General features: G+C 40.9%; 1 protein-coding gene across 4 annotated transcripts in view; it reads left to right on the top strand.

Moving 5' to 3' along the window:
• The window catches only part of DPF3 (double PHD fingers 3), a 164,793-nt gene that overhangs the window by 131,251 nt on the left and 13,470 nt on the right, over nt 1-20,072 (top strand). For 2 of the 4 annotated variants that reach the window (XR_010606271.1, XR_010606272.1), the window contains 3 exons: nt 1,680-1,808; nt 4,617-6,014; nt 11,824-12,176. Coding sequence is in view for 2 of the 4 variants with exons in the window: in XM_065635541.1 (XP_065491613.1) it covers nt 1,680-1,808 (129 nt within the window). In the remaining 2 variants the exon portion in view is untranslated. Of the gene's footprint in view, nt 1-1,679; nt 1,809-4,616; nt 6,015-11,823; nt 12,177-20,072 lie in introns of those variants that run through there. The other 2 variants (XM_065635541.1, XM_065635542.1) reach the window with 1 other exon arrangement.

The raw sequence follows: 20,072 nt of genomic DNA, 5'->3' as shown, positions 1-20,072 counted from the left end.
CAGTGCACTAGGCTCCCACCTGGTTCCTGTTCTTTTTTTGCTTATCTTGCACGTACATATTAAATGCCTCTCTGCGCACAGGCAGAAAACTAATCTAACACTGGGAACTTCCCTCTGGTTTTGCGAGAACTGGGGATCTGCTAACCAGGACCATTTCAGAGCCAAGTCCATTGTTTAGTAAATACTGTCAGGGACTCAGTGACCTTGCAGGAAGATATTGATGTATTTGCAGCCTTACGGATTTAAACTTTTTTCTTAATTTCACCTTACCTGCAATCTTGCAGTTACCAATGTCCAAAGAGCTCAGCTAATCAACAGCTGAAAGCAAACAAATAACTAGATGCACCCAAACCAGAAAAGCAGATTGAGCTTGGAGGATGTTTTAAAGTGTATGGCTTGGACTGCTACCAGAAGCCCTTTAGAATGTCATTGTTCTTTTGGGGGAAATTTGGCTGTGGACAAAAAGACCATTAATAAAGGCTGTCAAAACATCTGTTAAAAATCTCCAAGTTACAAAATATGCATTAAAAAGATAATTAAATATAGATGGTACGGTTTAAAGGTCTTCAGTTTCTAGTTTGTAGAAATCTTCATGGGGTAGGATTAGACCACATATACCACTGGATTTTTTAAGTTAAAAAAGGAGAAACAAGGATGAAGACCAACCATTCCCTCCACTCCCCTCTTCCTTCCCCAGTTCCTAGTTAGAGTGTACAGGAACAAAAAGTTTTCCCTCTCTGGAGAGCAGAGGAAGAAAATGGCAGTTGTGAGCAAGAAAAAAAGCACATTGCTGTTCTGCTCAGCTCAGAGAAATGCAGAAGACCTCTGCCCTTCTCTTCTTTCTAGCGGAACTGCCTCCTCCTCTACTTAAGACCCAGTGTGTGTCTGCTCCTTTACAGCTATTACTAGCTGGAAAATAAGAAAGCAATTTTCGTCCTTTTTTTCTTGGCTGAAAGAATTTCTAACTCTCCCGGCTGGGACACCTAACCCCGGGCCGACTCTGCCCCTGTGCTGGGTGCTGGGGTAGCGCTGGACCCGCTGCCCTCCCCGCGCCTCCCAGGGGACATGCACTCTGCTGCTGGTAGCTTAACCCTTGGGTAAACCACCTACAAATGGCTTTGCCTGTGAATATTGCTAGGCATTTGAACCAACTTCTTGACTAAGGACACCCTGCCACTTTGAGATGAAATGCCCCCGAACACTACTTGAAACAAAACCATTTGGGGTACCTATCCCCCCATCTCCCTCCTGTTCGTTTTTGAGTTTTGGGGAATGTATTTTTCCTGTCTGAATTTGTATTTTGTGGGTTTATGATTATGACTGCTGTCTGAAAAAAACAGACTTGCCTTACTGACAGAATAGGTCAAAATCTGCATCAGGGATTGTTTCTATGCCTGTACATACTATGAAGTCTCTGAACTGGCAGCAGCTCCTTGTGAGGGAGCAGCCTGGCTGGCATTAGAAAGGAAACACTGAAGTGCATTTCAGGCAAAATAAATACAATGCAGGTTGTACTTCAAATGGAGGTGGGCTATACAGTTCACTTTGTGTTCTGTTTGACAATATTTTGGGAAGACTGTGGGCTGCAAACTCACCCAGCTAACAACATAGCAAGGAGAAGGGAGAAATGTCCAAACTGAATGCTCTTTAAGTAAATCTCATTTCTAACCCGACTGCAGCCCAGAAAGGACCAGACGGGGTCATCATTCCCAATAACTACTGTGACTTCTGCCTTGGAGGCTCGAATATGAACAAAAAAAGTGGCCGGCCTGAGGAACTTGTATCATGCTCAGACTGTGGGCGCTCTGGTAGGTGACTCCTTCTTGCATCTTTCTTGTATAAAGGCATTTGTGTGGTTCGTTTTTTGCTCCTTCTGAAGATTTTGAAGAAAGGCAGTACATTTGGGAGGGGATAAAAGAAGAAGTCTTACCTCTTGTCTGTGTTTGTGGGAAAGGATGACTGGGAAATTTGATGTCATAAAACCCATTGTTGGATTCACATTTTTAAGATAATGGGGTCTTCTGAAATAATAAATTTTTAATGTATTTATTGGTTTCTGTGAACATTGGTACATGTACTAGTTGCTCTTCAAATGGAAGAAGAAAATCCTATGACAATGTTAAAGAATGGGCTCTGTCTTCAAATGCCGCAATTACAACTATAAATTACTTACAAGATTTATGAAAGTTGCATGACAAGCATTTCCATTGATTACACATTTCATGCATTTCTTCATCCAAAAAAGAAATAGGGAGGAAATTACAGGGTAGGGATGGGGGTAGCTGTCAAGAATTATCCTCTTACAAGATGACTATCATTAATTTTGTTTAAAGAGGTTTTTGTTTCTCCATTTTCTTCTCTTCTCTGTTTTTAAATGTAGGCAATTGTGTCTTGTTTTCTTCCTTCTTTCTTTCTTCTTTTTTTTTTCCCTTTCTTCTCTCTCTCTCTTTTTAAATTTTTTTAATTTTTTTGAAATTTTATCCCAGCTGAGCAGTTATTTATAGCTCATATGGGAGGTGGTGGCAGTGTTAGAGGGAATGGGAGACCTTTAACAACTGCATATTCCAGCTTTGGTCCAAGTTTCTACTTGTGGTATTTCTGGGCAGGGGTGATGCTAGTGGTGATAAGACCATCATATGGAATTCTGAAAACCAAAGAGACCTTGAAATTCAATATTGCTGCTGCTGCTTCTGTACTGTAGTCACTGAAAGATGTCTGTTGTGTGATGGTTGAAATGTGATGTGGAGTGTTGTCATGCCAAGGGAATGGCCTCTTTATATGCTCCTGCTGAAGTTCATAGTAAGCCTCTTATCACATTCAGTGGGAGCAGGACTAGACTCTCACTGGCAAATTGCCTTCTGCAGTTGTTGTGACCTCTGAAGATATTCTGAAGTGATACTGACTGGTCACCAGAGGACCGCTGGCAACCCCTTTGGTTTTCTCCAGAGGCATCCTTACAAATGCTGTGCAGTCAGGGGCATGGGCCTTTTAGCGTATACATGTTTGCTTCTTAATATCTGAAAGGGGAAGCTAATGGGGTCTGTGGTGCCATCTTGGAAGATCATTGCTCTTCCCCTTGATTGTTATAATTCAATACAACTCATTTCAGCATTGTCCTGATATGGCACAGTGAGATGGGTCCATATTTTTTTGCTATTTAAACATTGCTATGGTGATTATATCAGAATGTTACACAAATACGTTAATTCCCTTCATTCCTTAGTGCAATGGGACAAGTAGATCAGCATGTAACCTAAATTGTGCAAAATCAGTTCCATTAAATGCTATGCTTGTACAAATTCTGACCCATCCGGATCGTTCGTAGGGGTCTGCAATGCTGTGACTGATGTGTGATGAAAGCGATTAAGGTACAACCACACACTAATCTCTCAGCTAAAACACTGAAACATCTTTGGTGGCTGCCATCTTTCTCTTTCTGGATAATGGAGAACATTTTCATTATACTGAAAGAGAGGTCATGGAAATGATATTATTTCTTCTATTCACAAAGTCAGTAAAATTACATCTCTACAAGGTGGTTCTTCTGCCAATTGTTTTGTTATATCCATTTTCTTTTTGTGAACAGGACTTAATTCTTCATGTCTCAAGCAATGCAGTGTACTTGTTATATGGCTGATTCCTGTAGCTGGAGTGGGGACCAAACAGTTGGTTACTTAATACCATGCTACTGTTTCTGAATAATAAAATACCTGTTCTCTAAAATCTCACACTTTCATTTTGCTGGGGTACAAGAGATACCTTTTCCTCTGCATTTCCAGAAGAGGGAATTTGAAAGCTATACTATTAATCACATAACATGTTTGATTGAGGGAGAAAGTAAACCTCGGTTTCACAGATTTCACTATTTGACTATATCTCTTTTTAAGAGTCGTGTTTTTGTTGTTGTTCTTGTTGCTGCTGCTATTGATGTCCTGTGTGGAGAATTTCCCGTTCCATATTGAAAGCTGGATTGACTTGCACACATCTGAACTTTTCAGTGTTTCCCAAGAACATGAACCAAGGGGTTTTTAAATTTTGAAGGAGATGCCATGAAATTGGAATAAAAGCATTTATTTAGGTTACTTTTGCTTAGTCTTCAAAAGGTATTTCATTTTGTCTGCAGAGGAGGGTCTTCAGGATCAGGGAAGGACAGGGATAAAAAATAGTCCTGAGGTCGATGAGCTGTCTAGCGGGTTACATTTCTATAGCAGTAAATTTGTGACAGTTGATGCCAGTCTGGACAGTCATTATCTTAGAGCTATCGGTGTCTGATTACTGATACGGTCTAAAAATCTTTTTAAATTGATCTAAGTAATCATGAGAAAATATTTCAATGTCTTTTGAAGAGAGGAAAACATGATTAACCCTTTCGCTGCCATAGCTATGGGCACCTGTGTTGTTTGTAGATTTTTTTTCTTTGAAAGAGAAACTGATCCTTTATTATTTTTCTTACTGCAGTTCTACTGAGCTATGTTGTTGAGGTGTGCGGGCATATACAAGCGTACACCTATGAGCTCGATAGTCTGAATTGTTTAATAGTAATGATGATTAAAAAAATTATGATGATGATGCCTGTTGCTTAACCCATGTGCTGATATATTCATCATACATGTCAGCTCATTTGGGAAGAGAAGGCAGGAGGGACGAAGCAGCGCCAGCACGCACTACGGAGGACTTGTTCGGTTCCACGTCAGAAAGCGACACCTCGACCTTTCATGGCTTTGACGAGGACGATGCAGAAGAGCCTCTCTCGAGCCGAGGAGGTGGCTGTGGTGGCAGCTCTCCCTCTGCAGACAAAAAGGGCGGCTGCTAAAATAACTTAAAGACATAAAAACTCTGAGCGATTTGCTGTCCTTTTTACTGCTAGGATTATTATTACCTTTTTCTTTTTTTAATATTAGGTCCTTGGGGTTGGGTTTTTTGGGGTTTTTTTTTGGTTGTTATTTTTGTTGTTTTTCCTGTGGGGTGTACACTGAAAGCACAAGTGTAAAAGCTCTTGACAACTACTTTGAAGAAACAGAAGGTTTTGATTTTCCTGTTATTTTTTTCTTTTTCTTTTTTTTTTTTTCCCCCCCCACTTCCCCCCCCCCCCTTCTCTTTCTTGCTGGAAACATAAAAGGTGGATTTAATATTTTTTTTAATAGTGAGCAGAGTTGATTTTCTTGTCTTTTAATATATATATCGGCAAACCACGAAAAATACAGATGGGTTGGAGAGCAGAAAGAAAACCCAAATAGTTTTTTTTAATTATTATTATTTATATATTCTATATATTATTAGAAAATTTACTTTTTAAATAAATATAGAAAAAAACCCACAAAAAAAGCAATGGATGTCTACTTGATAATAGAACTGTTTCTAGAGAACCACTGTGGGCGGACTCTATCGGAGGACAAGGAAATCCTTGATGTGATGGCTTCTGCATTTTGAGATTTTGCACTTACTGTAGCGTGTGGAGTTTGGCTCTTCTACACCTGCTACACTTGTCTTTAACAGCCTGAAAATACAAGCAGCACCACTGAAGACCGTGACCTTGGGGAACACATTGCCATCCCTCCTTTGGACACCTTTACACTCAATAGATCTCTTCCTCCCTGCACCCCTTCACGTCTTCCTCACTCCGTTCTATTTTTTTTTTTTTTCTTTTCCTTCACTTTCCCTTCATGGACAGCAATTTCCAAGCATAGGGTTGGAATATGAATGGCAAGTCATAGACATCAAAGACAAAACAGATGGAGGAGCAGAATCATGGAAGAAATTATGTGGAAAAATGCTTCACCTATACTTTTCCTTCCATTTTAAAAAAATTAATTCACAGCATTTTTTCCTGTGTCGCCCGTTTTTTTTTTTTTCCTCCATAGTGTCTTGTGAGACGCTTTGTTTCCTTTTCAATAGCTTCTCTTGAAATAAACCAAAGCAATACTCATTAAAGTTCCAAGGGCAATGGAGAAGAGAGTGACTCCCTTCCCAGCGACTTTCCCAGAAAGGAGGAAACATGCCACAGGATTTGAAAGGTATGTCCAAGCTGAAATGTCTTTCACTCAGTTGTGAAATCTCTGTGCCCCAAATTTTCAGCACACCCTTGACTGAGCTTTGTTGTAGGAATAAGTCTCATGGATTGTGTTATGAGTATGCACCACATTGACACTCCTGGTGAAGCTAATGGATTCTTTGGGAGCAGGATGCAGCCTCATGTCCAGTCAGAAGTAATTCAGGAGGAGTCAGTGTGTAGGTTATGTGTTGCTGTCCTAATGCAGGCAAAAAATCTCCTTGGAGTCAGGGCAAGATTAGGTTGTAAGGATATATTTTTACTGATGTGTATATATAATGCCAAACAGTGAAATCATGACCTCATTTAAATCAGAGGCAAAATAGACATTTATCTGGACAGTGCCTAATCCTTACACTGGAAATGTGTATTTTTGATACCAGACTAAAAATTTCAGCCTCGCAATGAAGGCTTTGGATATATATTGTTCTAATGCATGAATGAAGCCTATCCAAACGGATTCCCTTCCTCCCGTTTCTTTCACTGGGGTAGCACAATACTGACTGTGAGAACTCTTTCAACTTTTTCCCCGATCCAAAAAAGAGAGAGGATCCATGAAATAGAGGAAATAGCCATGAGATAAGCAGTGGCCAGATTCTGCTTTTAGGTACAAGGCTGTAAATCCAGAATATATGCTAATTGATGTCTATATTACATTAATAATCTGCCTTCAGGATAGTGTTACAACACGTTACAAAATACTCCTGTATTTTTATAGTGCAAGACTAGAGCCATGAACACCTGCCAGGAGAAAGCCTTGTTTCAGTTTTCCCCATATTGATAATCCTTCTCTGTTGCTATTCTGTTCCTGGTGGTGTATTATGATTGATCAAGTGTCAAATCAATGATATTTTGACATAATGCTGTCAAAGAGAAGTGTGCTTTAACTGATAAAAACATTCCTTCCTTCCTTCCTTCCTTCCTTCCTTCCTTCCTTCCTTCCTTCCTTCCTTCCTTCCTTCCTTCCTTCCTTCCTTCCTTCCTTCCTTCCTTCCTTCCTTCCTTCCTTCCTTCCTTCCTTCCTTCCTTCCTTCCTTCCTTCCTTCCTTCCTTCTACAACCTGTCCTTCTGTCCTTTCTTCTCTGAAGTAATGCAAGAGAAATTTATAATATTTTGCTGCTCTTCTGTATTGACTAAAAGCTCAAAGTTCAGATGCTTTCCAGGGATGAGAAACAGGCATACAGGCATCTGCTTTTCCAAAATCCCTGAAAGAGTTAGGACTTAGTTTGTGTTTCTGTATCACTTTATATGTGTGTGTATAGGTAAACATATATCAGAAATGTATATACACAGACACATACAAACATACAGGTAATGCAGACATTTAAAATACAGAGCAAGAGAAGTCAAGATGGAAGACACTTCCCAACCAAGAATGGGTGGAAGCAGCCCTGTGTGAGGCCCTGGGGGCTCACTCGTTCCATACTGACTGCACTACAAGCAAAGAGTAATATCAGTAAAGTTCAGTGGCTTTTGTCTAAATTTATGCTAATGTAACTGAGAGCAGAATCTGGTCCAGAAGTAGAGTTGTTCCCAGTTCTGAAAGAAATACCACAAACCTGAAATGTTACAGATTTTAAAAAATGAAGTTCAAGTTGATTTCTTCTGCCACTCCTGCCCTTCAATCCCTGCACTTACATTGGTAGCATTAGTATTATATTATTTCCCTATAAATTTTTTTTCCTTTCTCTTACTACTCTATGATGAGCCCATGTAAACAACAAGGAAAACAGAAAGGGAGCAAGTACCTAGAAATATGCCAAATCCCCAGTAAACAGTATTATTTCTTGCATCCATCTTGCATCTACTTCTATCCATGTAACGGTCATGTCACACAGATGAGAAGGTTAAGAAAAGAGCTTAAATTTTACCCGGTGTTCCTTAAAATACAGTCAGAGTATGTTTTGACAGGGAAAGGCTCACAGGAGTAGTGAAGACTTGAATTATCAAGGACTTGAAGAAAGCTCAGCTTTCATTTTTCTGCTTTTCACTGGATGCCAGCACAGAGCTCAGCCTTGCTAAGCACAGTATTTATCCAGCTTCTTGTACACAGTTGCAGCCTGTCCTGAGCTCTGTGCTGCTGCAATGACTATAGTCCTCACAGCACCTGCGATAGCTGGCTGAAACCTGCCCAGCTCCATCTTTCTGAAAAACACTCACAGCATTAACTGCAGAATAGGCATACTCTAAATATCATTTTTTCCAAGTGGAGCCCTTACTATTGTCTTTTGTGAACCATGCCTAATACATTCTGGGCTCTTTTGGAATACAAACAATAATCAGATGCCCATAATTCATTAAGTCTTGATTTAGTTTCACAAATGCAGTTACTGTAACAATGCATACGGTCTTAATCCTTACGCAACCCAACCACCCATCTTTGTGACAACCGGGTAGCGCAGTACCCTCAGAAAGAAACCACAACAGCTCACAGAGTGCATAAAAAGTGCCAACCAACATTTATTACAGATAGCATAGAAGAATATCCACCACTGTTATTTATACCATTCATGTGTGTATGGACAGCCACTGGTTCAATCTAGTCCTGAGAGAGGAAGGAAGGTAAAATAAATTCATTGTTATGGAGAGCAGAGTAGTCCTTGGATTCCTCAAGATGTCTTATTAGACTGAGATGATAACCAACATGAGTTTAGTCCAGCAGGCTGAGCAGTGTGGCACCAACCATAGGAAGGCATTGATCACAATGAGGAAATTAAGACATAGAGATGGCAGCTAAAACAGTACTTGTTTAAGGTCGATTGTAAAGTAGTGTTAATGGTGAATATTGAATGGAGTGTTGATATGGAAATGAAATATTCTCAGGGCAGGTACTGCCTGAGTGAAGGCTGGGAACAGGGCAAGAAGGTTGGTAGCTCATAAGTTAAAGATTAAAACAAAGAGGTGGCTACATGAGACCCTCTCAGATGGTTGAGGGGAAAATGACAATGTTAATGGGGCAGAAAATATATAGGAGGAGATTTCATAAGTCAAATGAAAGAAAAAAAGGAAAGAGGAGCCTGACACTAGCACAGCCAGGTCAGAAATGAGGGAACTGCACAATGTCAATTGTCTCTTCAAAGACACGTAAGTCCCAGAGCAAACTAGGAAGGCAAAAAGAAAGTTTTCAATGTGAATTCTAGGTTGTACCTAAAGAATACAGTCACGCTTGAAATCAGACAGGAATGTGATGCTCCGTATTCCCCAGTGCTTTCAGCAGTTCAATGAGACCTGCTGTCCTGAGCTTCATAAGAAGATCTTTGAAGGTACAGTCCTTCAACTAATCGTGAGCCTTGCTATTCCAGTCCTCCTCCAAAGATGTTCTTCTTATTAGAGAAAGGTTAGCACAAGGCTCTCCAAAGATTCTCCTGAAACATATGCTCCCATACAAACCATGTACCAAAATAAGACAGCTCCAATGTGCAAGGTGACTAAAGGGATGTTTCATGTTAGGCTCTAAATTCAGACTTCTCTGTTTTTAATCATGTGAGCTATCTCCTCAGGCACCTTTTTACTGCTCCATACTAAAGGATCTTAGAAAAGACACATAATTTCCTGAGCCATCCTCTTCAGACTCTGATTCACAGATGGGAGCAGGAGAAGTAAGGAAGTGATGTGCTGCTTGAGCAGCTGATTAGGGGGAAGAAAAGCTACACAGAGTGGGTGCTGATTCTCAGCATGTTTGCTTTTGCGGATCTTAATTAGTTGACATTCTAGCAGGGACAGACCTCAGCTCTTGCATGAAAACAGTATAAAATTTTAAGTGTGATCATATATATTGAGAAAATTTTAAGAAAATATAGCATTCTGGCATGACAGTTAAAAAGTAAAAGGAGACCATGAGACATGGATGGAACTGGAGGGATGGAACTGAAATCCGTTTTGCTTCACTTTGCATCTCTTCCCTCTACCCGGGTACCCCCCAGTTTTGTGGGCTGGATATGTATCTCTCGTATATGTAATGGTATTTGGAATAACATTGTACATGTGTGGTAGGGTCATAAATGATGATCCCAGGCTGCTGAAACAAGGTCCAGAGAGAACTTTGCCACTGGCTTCAGAAGGATTAGCACTGAGCTTTCTTAGTTACTGCTTTTATTGGATGAAATCTCACTGTTAATGTGCTTGCTAGTATGGTGTAGACAAGCTCTGAGATGGCCATTTGTTTCAGCAGAATGTGTTATTAGAATCCCCTCCCCGCATTGTGTTGCCTTTGAGCTTTTACATTAGTTATTCATTTTGAGTTCCAGTTTGCCATTTTACAGACCTCAGCTTAGGTTCTTGATTGAAGACAGAGGCTCAGTTTGCTGCCTGCTGATGCACAGAGCAAATGAGAGCTGCACCCAGAGAGTCGCCGAGTCCGGGCTCTGCCAGAGCACCACTGTGTTCTCTCCTGCCTGCCTTGCCTTTCTTTGGTTAATTCTTGCAATGGTATTTTGAGATGGGCCCTAACGTTTTCAAATACCATCAAACTATGGAGCTTTCAAAGCCTGACTCCTCATGCAATTTGCCTCTTCCCCGTGGCAAGCAGTTTTACTGGATCAATTCCTCAAGTAAACACTGTATTGACATCACTGGGAGTCGTCTTACTATAAAAACTGCAAAATCTGCCCAGTGTGTTTTGTGCTGCAACATATGTAGATGTTTCCAATAAACACCCATTTCTTATTTTCCATGATTTTTTCTTATTTATATAAAATTTGTAGCTATGAGTATATGTAAAGTATGAGACACATGCATGTGTTCATGCTGGCATGGGGTTGTTTTGACAAACCCGCACAGTGCAGGAATGCAGCCAGGCTGAATTTTTGCTGACTGAGCCATTACAATAAACCCTACCAACCTTTGTTCTCTTTGCCAGATATCTACCAGGGCTGAAAAAAACCCAACCTGTATAAATACCATAGAATACTGAAATTGGGTCAGAACTGTTTTTATGTCTCACTCTGTATTGCCATGAGTGTTAAGTTGCCAATTTTGGAGAAGACAAGTTGTAGTAACATTTAGAAAAAAACCCCAACTGTTGCGATTTCAAGTTCTAATAGCTCTGCAAAGGGGATGCCACCAGTTCATATCGTTGAGTTTTTCTTTCAGTTACTGTCAACTCCTAAGATTTTGGGCCTTGGTGTCATCAAAAACTGATGTGAGAGGTGTGGGGGGGATATAGGGGGAGGCACTTGCATTTTGTGGGAGGAAACAGATTATTTTATTTGCTATCTAATGCTGCTTGGGTGTTTAGCAATATGTAACTTAGCCAATTCATGGATGAAATTCAATGCAAAATGCAGTCTTTCACTTATTTCCAGAAGTTATCACATTGCTGCCACCCTATGTATATTGTTCAAACTTCTAAAAATGTCTTTCGTGCAGTGCTGCACGCACTTGTGGCTCTGTACAAATAATTAGTAATATAGCAAGGTAATCCGAGCAGGATTTCATAGGCAAAGGTATTAACCTGTAGTGAAGAGACAGCTATCTAAGCTGAATGATGAAGGTTATTTCATGATGTTCACAGTAAGAAAGACTGACAGCATTCGGTGCCTTTCTTTTGGATGTCCTCCTTCATACCCTATCTGTTTGCTTTGTATTCACTTTTGGCTCCCGTGGTCAGTTGAAACTGAGCCTGTCAAGCTATATTTTCAAAGAACTAGAATGCAAGCAGTGTTGGAAGGCTGGTTTGTGCTGCTTCTGCTTTTTTTTTTTTTTTTCTGAGCACTTGCTTTTGTTGTTTGTTTGAGTTTGTTTAGTTTTACTTTGTATTGCCTTTCCCTCTGCAGTCAGCCCTGCCCTCATGGACTCCAGCATGCTTCAAGCAAGACGTTTCCGAAGAAGGCCAAGAGAAGCCAGGATGCTTTGATGCTTCTCCTCTCCTTGCCCTGACCCTTCCGTATCCGTGTTTCATCTGGCACAGGAGCCTGGACTGTGGGAAGTCATCTTCCAACTGTTGAAAGAAGTTCTGGGGATGCCCTAAGCTGGTGCAATACAAAGAAGTTTTTTAAAGTCTTGATTTCACTTTCTTTTAAGTGTGTGTATAAACCCAGGTCAAACTGGAATTGATCTACAGTAGAACTGACTGAAAAACAAACAAACTGAAAAAAAGACTTAACTATTTTATTTATTTCAATATTTAAGAGATAAAAGAAGTGCCGAAGTTGCACAGTATTTTTGTTTGAAATACATTTTACTTCAAATTTTAAATGCAATTTTGTGAAGACATGAAATTTTAAAAAGCACTTAATGTAAAATAAAGACTGAATATTTACTTTAAGGAAAAAAACCTTTTTTAAATAATGAAAATAAAGATCAACTCTGCTCTCTCTCTTACTTTAAAGAAGCCATTCGTACATGTGCTGAGTATCTTTGTTTTTTGCAATTTGGATGTGGTAAGTGAAGATTGTTCTGGTTTACTTTCTCCTTAACAATATTATCCTGTTAGATGCTGAAACTTACTTTGCTGTACTGTGTTAGCCACAAATCCAAACAAAAACTGTTGAAATAGCAAAGACCAGGCGCAGTGGATGGATTTTTTCTTACTAGATATTGTGTCCCATTCAAAGGACTGTCTCCTCCCAGTAGGATTGATGTGTCTCTTCTGCACAGTAAAAAAGGTTTTCTCTTGAGCAACTCTGTGAAATGCTTCTGCTGAAAGAGGGGTTTAAAAAAGGAAAACAACTCTGTTAATTTTAGTATTATTTTTTGCTTTGGTAATTCCACAGCTGATTGTGAGTTGGATGTAAGCGAAGTATCTAAATGTCCAAATGCTTTTGGCACGGAGCTTCCTGTTGGAGTCAGGGGTGATGCCACGTGTAGAAACCTTGTGTTCTTCAGCCCTTTATTAAATGGTAGTGGGCTTGGAAAAGCATACAGGTGCACCCGCATGTCAGCAGTAAGCAGCAGGGGTTACTCAGCAGGAGAAGAATGTGAGTTCCCACAGCTACAATCCTAAATTGCCCTGTGAGGCAGCAGTGAGGATGAATTCTAAGTTGTTAGCCATCTTCTCAGTGAAATAAGGTGTTCTGCTTCATCCAAGCACTGGAGGATTTTGTTGGCTGCCAAATCTGGTCACAGTGGATGGCACGGGGCTGTTGACTGTCATGTGTGATGCAGTCTAATAAGGATGCAGGATGGCCTTGTGTCCTAGGGAAGGGAATTAGACTTGGCTCTGAGATTAGCTTCTCTTCTGTAACAGGGGTGCCAGAGGTACTCATTGGTATAGACCCAGGGTATAGACAGAAAAAGTGGTTTTGTTAATGTGGATTATGTTGGCTTTTGGAGTGAGAAAAGATGTGCCTACAAAAAATGCATCCTGGCTAGGTGAAGTTGCCAGAGAGCCTGATCCTGCATCACGTTTCTTGCACTCCTAAAACTCAAACTCACCTCATTGAGAGGTTTCCATTATTTTGTCCTCTTCTCCCTTCCCCTTCTCCTGCTCCTTCAAGATTAACACACGGGGCCAAAAATAACCATGTAAGATGTCTGGTAGACCTCAGTCCTGCTCCCACTAAGTTAAATAACAAAATTTATGTCCCAATTGGGCTCTTTAGCAGGATGGTGGGTTTTTTGTTAGTTTTGTTGATTTTTAAACTTGCAGTGGTGAACTGCGTCTAGAGGAAAAAAAATCAAATTTTATTTCATCAAAATATAACAAGACACACAACTGTGATGAAGATTTGCAAACTGTAGGGTCTGCGTTCAATTTGTGTAATATTCCTTCCAAATAAAAGTTCTGCTTCCAATGCCCCTACTGTTTATTCCTCTGTAAGTATTACTTTATCAAACCAATTCCACAAGGTCTTTTTTAGTGCAAATAATCTTCTTTTAAAAAGACGTTGTTGAATAACATACTTGTACATATACTTTTCTAAGCTCTCCATTGTTTATAATACTCTCTTTGAAGCTTAAAATAAAACTTCCTCCTCTATTGATTTTGTTTCCTTTTTCCATTTTGTAAATTACTACTTTTGTCCCTGGATTTTGTTTTATATCATTAACCAAGAACTTTCTTCCTTTTTCCCCTTTACTTTCTCTTCTCCATTCATTGGACTACAGAAATTGGTTCTGTTGCTTGCTATAGTGAAGGTAGGCAGGAAATAAAATGCTTCTTTTGTGTAGGACTCATTTTAAGAGCACTTCCTATCATTTGGTGATAATAGAGGAGATTCCTAAATGTGTTTATATTTTAATAACGTTCTCCATGTGATTAATAGAGTTGTATTAAGTGAATTTAGGTTCTAGGTTGGAATCTAAATTGTATGAGAGCTTTTTGTATAGATTTTAGTGACATTGCTTTACGGAGTCCTGAGCCTACCTATGCCATGTCTAATCTGGTCACTGGAGTAACTGGAAACTGTGGTTCCTTATGCTGTATGTCACAGTGCAGGCATGAACCCCGCCTTCTTCTTTACAGACATTAGATCAGTAGTATGGCTGTATAGGATGGAAAGAGAAAGAGGAAATACTGTTTCAGATTACATGCCATCTTTTTAGGAAACTCCCTAATAGGCCTGCTGTCATTTTTGTGAAGCTCTCTTGCCTTTTCTCTGCCTTCCAATCAATTTCTCTGCTACCAGCAGAGGCTACAGGTGGCCCTTTTTACTTTGCCAGCTGCCTGCAAAAATAGCAGCTGAGGCGTAGTTAAGAGATCTTCTGAGTGAACTGTCCTCCAAAGAAGATTAAATGGCAAATAAGTCCTAAAGAACACGTCAGAAATGAATCCAATCAGGCAATATAGGAATTGTACAGAATTGTACAGGTGGACTCCTACCTGCCTAATTTTTAACAGTTGTGTGTGACAGAGCGTGTATCTTTGCAGCAGAGAATTAACTATTCTTGGTCGTCTTTTATAGCCTTTCCCTATGGAGTTTTATTTTTCACATGTGTAATCTTAATTTCCATTAGAGTTTTGTTTCTTCACTCTTTCTTCAGGTCAATATGACTTGAAAACGTCGCTGCTTGCCTTCAGACCTTGTCTTTACCTGTGCAAGGCCTTTGCTGATTCATTGGAGGAAGGAGGAAACCAGAAGGCAGTTTCAGCAGCCTTTTGCTGTTCTCAGTCACTGTGGCTCTTGGGAACCTGTTGGGGATCTAACAGAGCAGCCTTTGGACTCCTGACTGGGTTGTCCTCAGCTGTTCTGTGTCTAAAGAGGTCTTTCCTTCCATTTCACCTGTTAGGCACTGGGGCCAGAGGCAGCTGAGGAGGTGGGTAAGGTGCTAACCCTGCTCCTGAGCCGTGCTGAGAAGGTAGCGCTGATGGTCTCCTTAGAGCACAGACTGGGTGACAGGATTGCTGGTTTTGAAACTCCTCCTAGAAACTTCCCATTGCCTTTCTGCTATTTGCTCTCAATAATCTGAGGTACAGGCCTACAAAACTACTTCTCCGTAGGGATTTCATGGGGGGCAAGTAATTTTCTTTCCCTGCCCCAAAGCAGAGAGGGGAGGAAAGGTGTGCGATAACAGATCCTGAGGACCCGGCCATTGCTGCTGTTGTTGTTCTTCTCCGAGCTCCTCTTGAGCTTTCTGCTATGCTGCATGGGACAGAGAGACCCAGACAGAGGTTGTACTGAGGGCAAAACTGAATGCTGACAAATCAAAGAAAGGAAAGCTGAAGAAAGGAAGCAAGGAAACTGCTTGTGGCATCAGTGCACTTTTCTTGTTCAATAGGTCATCTCCCGTTCTAGCTCAGTTGTCATTTTCATTGTCCCCAGTGTGATACGGAGAGCAGAGAGCAGAGCCAGACGTGTCTGCTAAGGTAACCAGGAGTGAAAGTGTACATTGAAATCGGCCTTTATGGATGTCTGTAAACACCCTGTTTAGATGGATGGGATCCTCCCCACCACAGCAGAGCTATTGTTACAGGCTGTCAGACTCCAGAGAGCAACTCTGCATTAATCTTATTTCTTTGAACATTTTTGTGCCCTTTTTTTTTTTTTTTTAATGACAAGGCCCTGGGAATAGAAATGTTTTAAAGGAGAGTTTTAATTTTGCACAAATTATCTGAATAGAAAAAAAAGCCACTGTTTCCTAAGCCCCAGAGCAGATTTACATTGGCACGCTGGCTAAGAAGGTATCTTATTTTCCTGTCTGGAGAAGGGTTCCTGATGGTGAGAGTCAGGCGTGGCAGGAGGAGGGAGTAAAAACATCTGCCAGCATTGCAGGAGCTAACGGGTGCCCCCAAAGCCAGGTTTCTCTAGGCTGAGACTGAGCTGAAGGCTGGCAGAGCTGAGGGCTGGAATCCTGAGTTCTCTGAGTCGACTAAAAATGGCATCGGCTTCTTTGCTGTGACCTGAACTAGAATATTACACTGGTTTAAACTTTTGTGTGGAATCAGGAAAAAAGTCTGGTTCAATTTGCATCCTGGAGCTGTGAGCCCTCCTTGTAATCAGTTCCTTTAGCCCATAGATGATAAAAAACCTCAAAACCCTTCCTCTCTAAACCCAAGCTTTTAACGTTCATTAGCAATGACATAAACTTTTCTATACCCCATCCTGTCCCTAGTGTTGAAGATGACTGAGTAGGACCTCAACTACATAAAGCATACATAGCAGAGCACATAGGCAGCGACTGGTTCCCTTAAGCTTTGGCTGAGCTTGTCCAAGTTGTGGCTTCATGTGTTTAAGATCTCCATCGTCTCTTGGAAATTATTGTAAAATTTTATTTCCTTTGCTGCACCAAAGCTGGACATTTGCCACAGTTTAGTCCCATCTTTGATTTTAATGACTTAAGATGAGAGCCATCCATCTGTGGCATCTCAATTTCACCAGTATGTTTTTTAAGACCTGACTGCATTTTTTGCTGTTTGAACAAATGCTCTTGCTGTGTGTGTTTGAAACTTTTACCATATCATCTGTTATTTGATGAAGTTTTGTCCTTACAGCCTGTAATTCTTCACAATCCATGGTGTGTGTTCCCCATGATGGGAGAGGTATGGCATTTACCTTTAAAAAAGTACAGATTTCTGGAGCGCAGTGTTGTGGCTAATATTGCCAGCCGGGATATAATTAGAAACAGTTTTGTTTAAGGTTGTCTAAGATAGCTGTGGTAGCCCTGAATGGCCAACAAACCAACGATAGCACTGCTATGGAACAGGCAATACCCTCTGAACATTGAAACTGGGCGGTGGGCTGAAGCTCTTGGAACTACTGCTGGAAGAGGCAGCCGCTCTGGGGAGCCTGCAGAGGGGAGCCCCTTCTTTGGGTTCTCAGCTGATGGATGGTATCTCTTGAGCAGGAACAGACGTAGCCTCCCTTCAATGTCTTACACCGAGTGGTTTTTTTTTGAAGTGGTTTCATTTCTCAGTGCTGTTCTTCTCATTATGTTTCTTCGGTCTTTGCTGTTAGTGTCCTGGTGTTGGTGGCTTCATTGTGGACTGCAGGAAGAGAATGAACGTGACCAAATCTTTCAGATATAGCCTTCTTTTTTTGAAACAGATTAGAGGTTTTAAATAATGCTGGAGAGTTGTCAAGCATTGCTGAAGACTTAGCTTACTAATTTGGATTCCTTTCATTAGACAACAGCCATTAACTTTTTCATATAATCATTTCAGAAGTCAGTATTGACGCCAGCTCTCCAAGGTGAGAGAAATAGCTGAAAGCTGTGCTGTCACTAAAGGGATACCTTTATTTTACTGTCAGATAGCTAGTGAGACATAGCTTTCAAGTTCATGTAGCACTTTGTACAGTGGAGTTTACATGGGGTGGTTTTAAGCCTATGTTTGAGAAATTAATTTTCTCCTGTTGGTACAAGTCATAGTTGTTTCACATCCGTGCTCTGCTGGGAGTGACTTAAATGTGTTAAACAACACTGAAGTCTTTTCCAGCCCTTTCCTCAGACTCAACAACTTGTTTCACAGTGCAGTGGATTCTGCAGCTGGATCTTGGCTCAGAAGCCTCATCCATTGCTGGGATATCTGGACTTGGGCTTCTTAAAGAACAGGTCCCAGCTCTTCTCAGGTCTTTCCATACCAACTGTGTCTCTGAATGTGTCCATCAGCCTGGAGGCTTAGGAGAGCTTTTAACTATCCACAAACTCTCTCTGTGTTGAATTCAGATCGCTATTGTACTCTTCAGACATCCAGATGGTCCAGAGCCATGTATTCCTTCACCTGGAGAAGAGGACCTTTCCCGGGTTAGGGAGCTTTATTTCCCTTGCAAGGCCAGGTCAGCCTCTTCATTAACTAGCTCTTCAAGACCCCTTCCTCACTTCCATTAGGGATAAGATTTTACAAGCACTTAGCAATCTGAAAAAAAAAAAAAAGGAGATAAATTTCCTAAGGACATCTGCAACCATTAGATTCCTGTGCGACTGTTTACTTATTTATGGGCCTGGCAGTATGCGAAGAACTACTCCCCATTAGACTCAGTAGAGCTGTCACTGAGAATTGCCAAACATCTCTTGGGCTTTGGGATGCCACCTAACAGTGAATGCCACAGGTGATGAATACCTTCAACAGCTGTTAAAAGTGCGAGGGGTTGAGGCACCCAGAACCTGGTCAGAGCAGCCTGTAGGAGAGGACTTCCCAATCTCTTTGCCATTAACAGAACCACCGGGCAACAGTCCTGCTAGCCAATATATCAGCTAGCTAAGAGCAGGGTCAGAAGACTCACAGATCCCCATCATACTGTGGAAGATCATTTTCTGGCGTTAAATACAATAATCTTCTACTTTTGATTAGTCTCTGTTAAACAATTCCTCTGGTGCTGAAAAGGAGCAGGACTAGTGAACTGTTTAATGAGGGACACTTGTGTCCACTGCCATGGAACTAGCGAATTTCTTGTTTAATCTAATGTGATATTTAGCTGCTATGAAGTATCAGTTGTATAGGTTAAAGCAACACTACTCTCTTATTACAGGTTAAAGCATGGCCTGCGCTTTGACTTAGCTACTCTGGGGTGGAAGATCTGGTGAGCTCTGAGGAAAGAAATAATGGATTTTAATCTGGTGCTTTTGCAGTGGCGAAAAAAAAATATATCCTACTGTTTTGGTGTCTCTAGCAGCATTTTATTGGACTCAAAAAGGCTGTTCAAATAACTGAACTGAAAAATAGCCTTGTGAGGAGGAAAGATTTTGGTTTGATTCTAAATGAAACGCGTTCTCTTTTTCTCAATGAAATGGCCCTTTCCCTTCCTTTCCCACAGCCAAGTGTGTACAGGCTTGAATGAAACATTTCACTTGTGAGTATTTTTCCCTCTCTTAGAAACAATTGCATCCAGCTCAGTTTTGAAGTAAGATACTCCTCCAAAATGAAAGTCCAACTTCTTGTTTATGAAACACTGGCACAAAATGTCTCACCCTTTCTGAAAAATCATTTTCTCCCTCTGCTGCCTCTTCACCCTTTCTCCCTTCCTGCTTGCTTTTGACTGAAATGACTTCGTTCAGATTCCCTCCTTCACTCAGATGTTTAGATCAGCCTAAAATTGCATTTTTTAGAGAGTAAACTGAATCATTTCACCCCACCCTACCCACCCTGCCCCCTGCCCCGAACACATACTGATGCTCTGGAGGGTGCAGTTATAGTTCTTACTTCCCTCTAGATACTGATGTTGCTGGGACTTGGATGGGGAGGTGAAAGCTGACTGCCATATCAATAAAATCTCTATTGGCACTGAGAAATTCCCAACCAAATGGGCATTTAACTAACAGAGAAGGAAAAATACCAGTAGATGATGGGATTTTTCCAGCTTCTGGCACTGCGTGACAAGCACTGGAGGGTGTGTGCAGAGAGCACTGCCCATTCATCAGCCGAAAGGGTTTCTTTAAATCAATGAGGGACTGAAGTAACTTGCTCCAAATTGGTTTTGTTTGTGTTTAGTTGAGTGAGGCAGTTCTACTTATGTCTGAATATACAATCAAATTAGCAGCAGTGCACGTTAGCTTGTGTGGGAAAAGTCAGACCTCTTGCATTTACAGTGTGTTTGCGTCAGTTATCAACCATTTACCCATCATGTGCTGCATTTCTTTACCCGGATGATACCTGGTCACCTCATGTAACATCAATGAGGTCACTGCCTATGCAATGGCATGGTGTCTT

This window comes from Caloenas nicobarica, chromosome 5 (assembly GCF_036013445.1).
Source record: "Caloenas nicobarica isolate bCalNic1 chromosome 5, bCalNic1.hap1, whole genome shotgun sequence".
NCBI lineage: Eukaryota > Metazoa > Chordata > Aves > Columbiformes > Columbidae > Caloenas > Caloenas nicobarica.
This window is presented reverse-complemented; position numbering and strand designations above follow the sequence as displayed.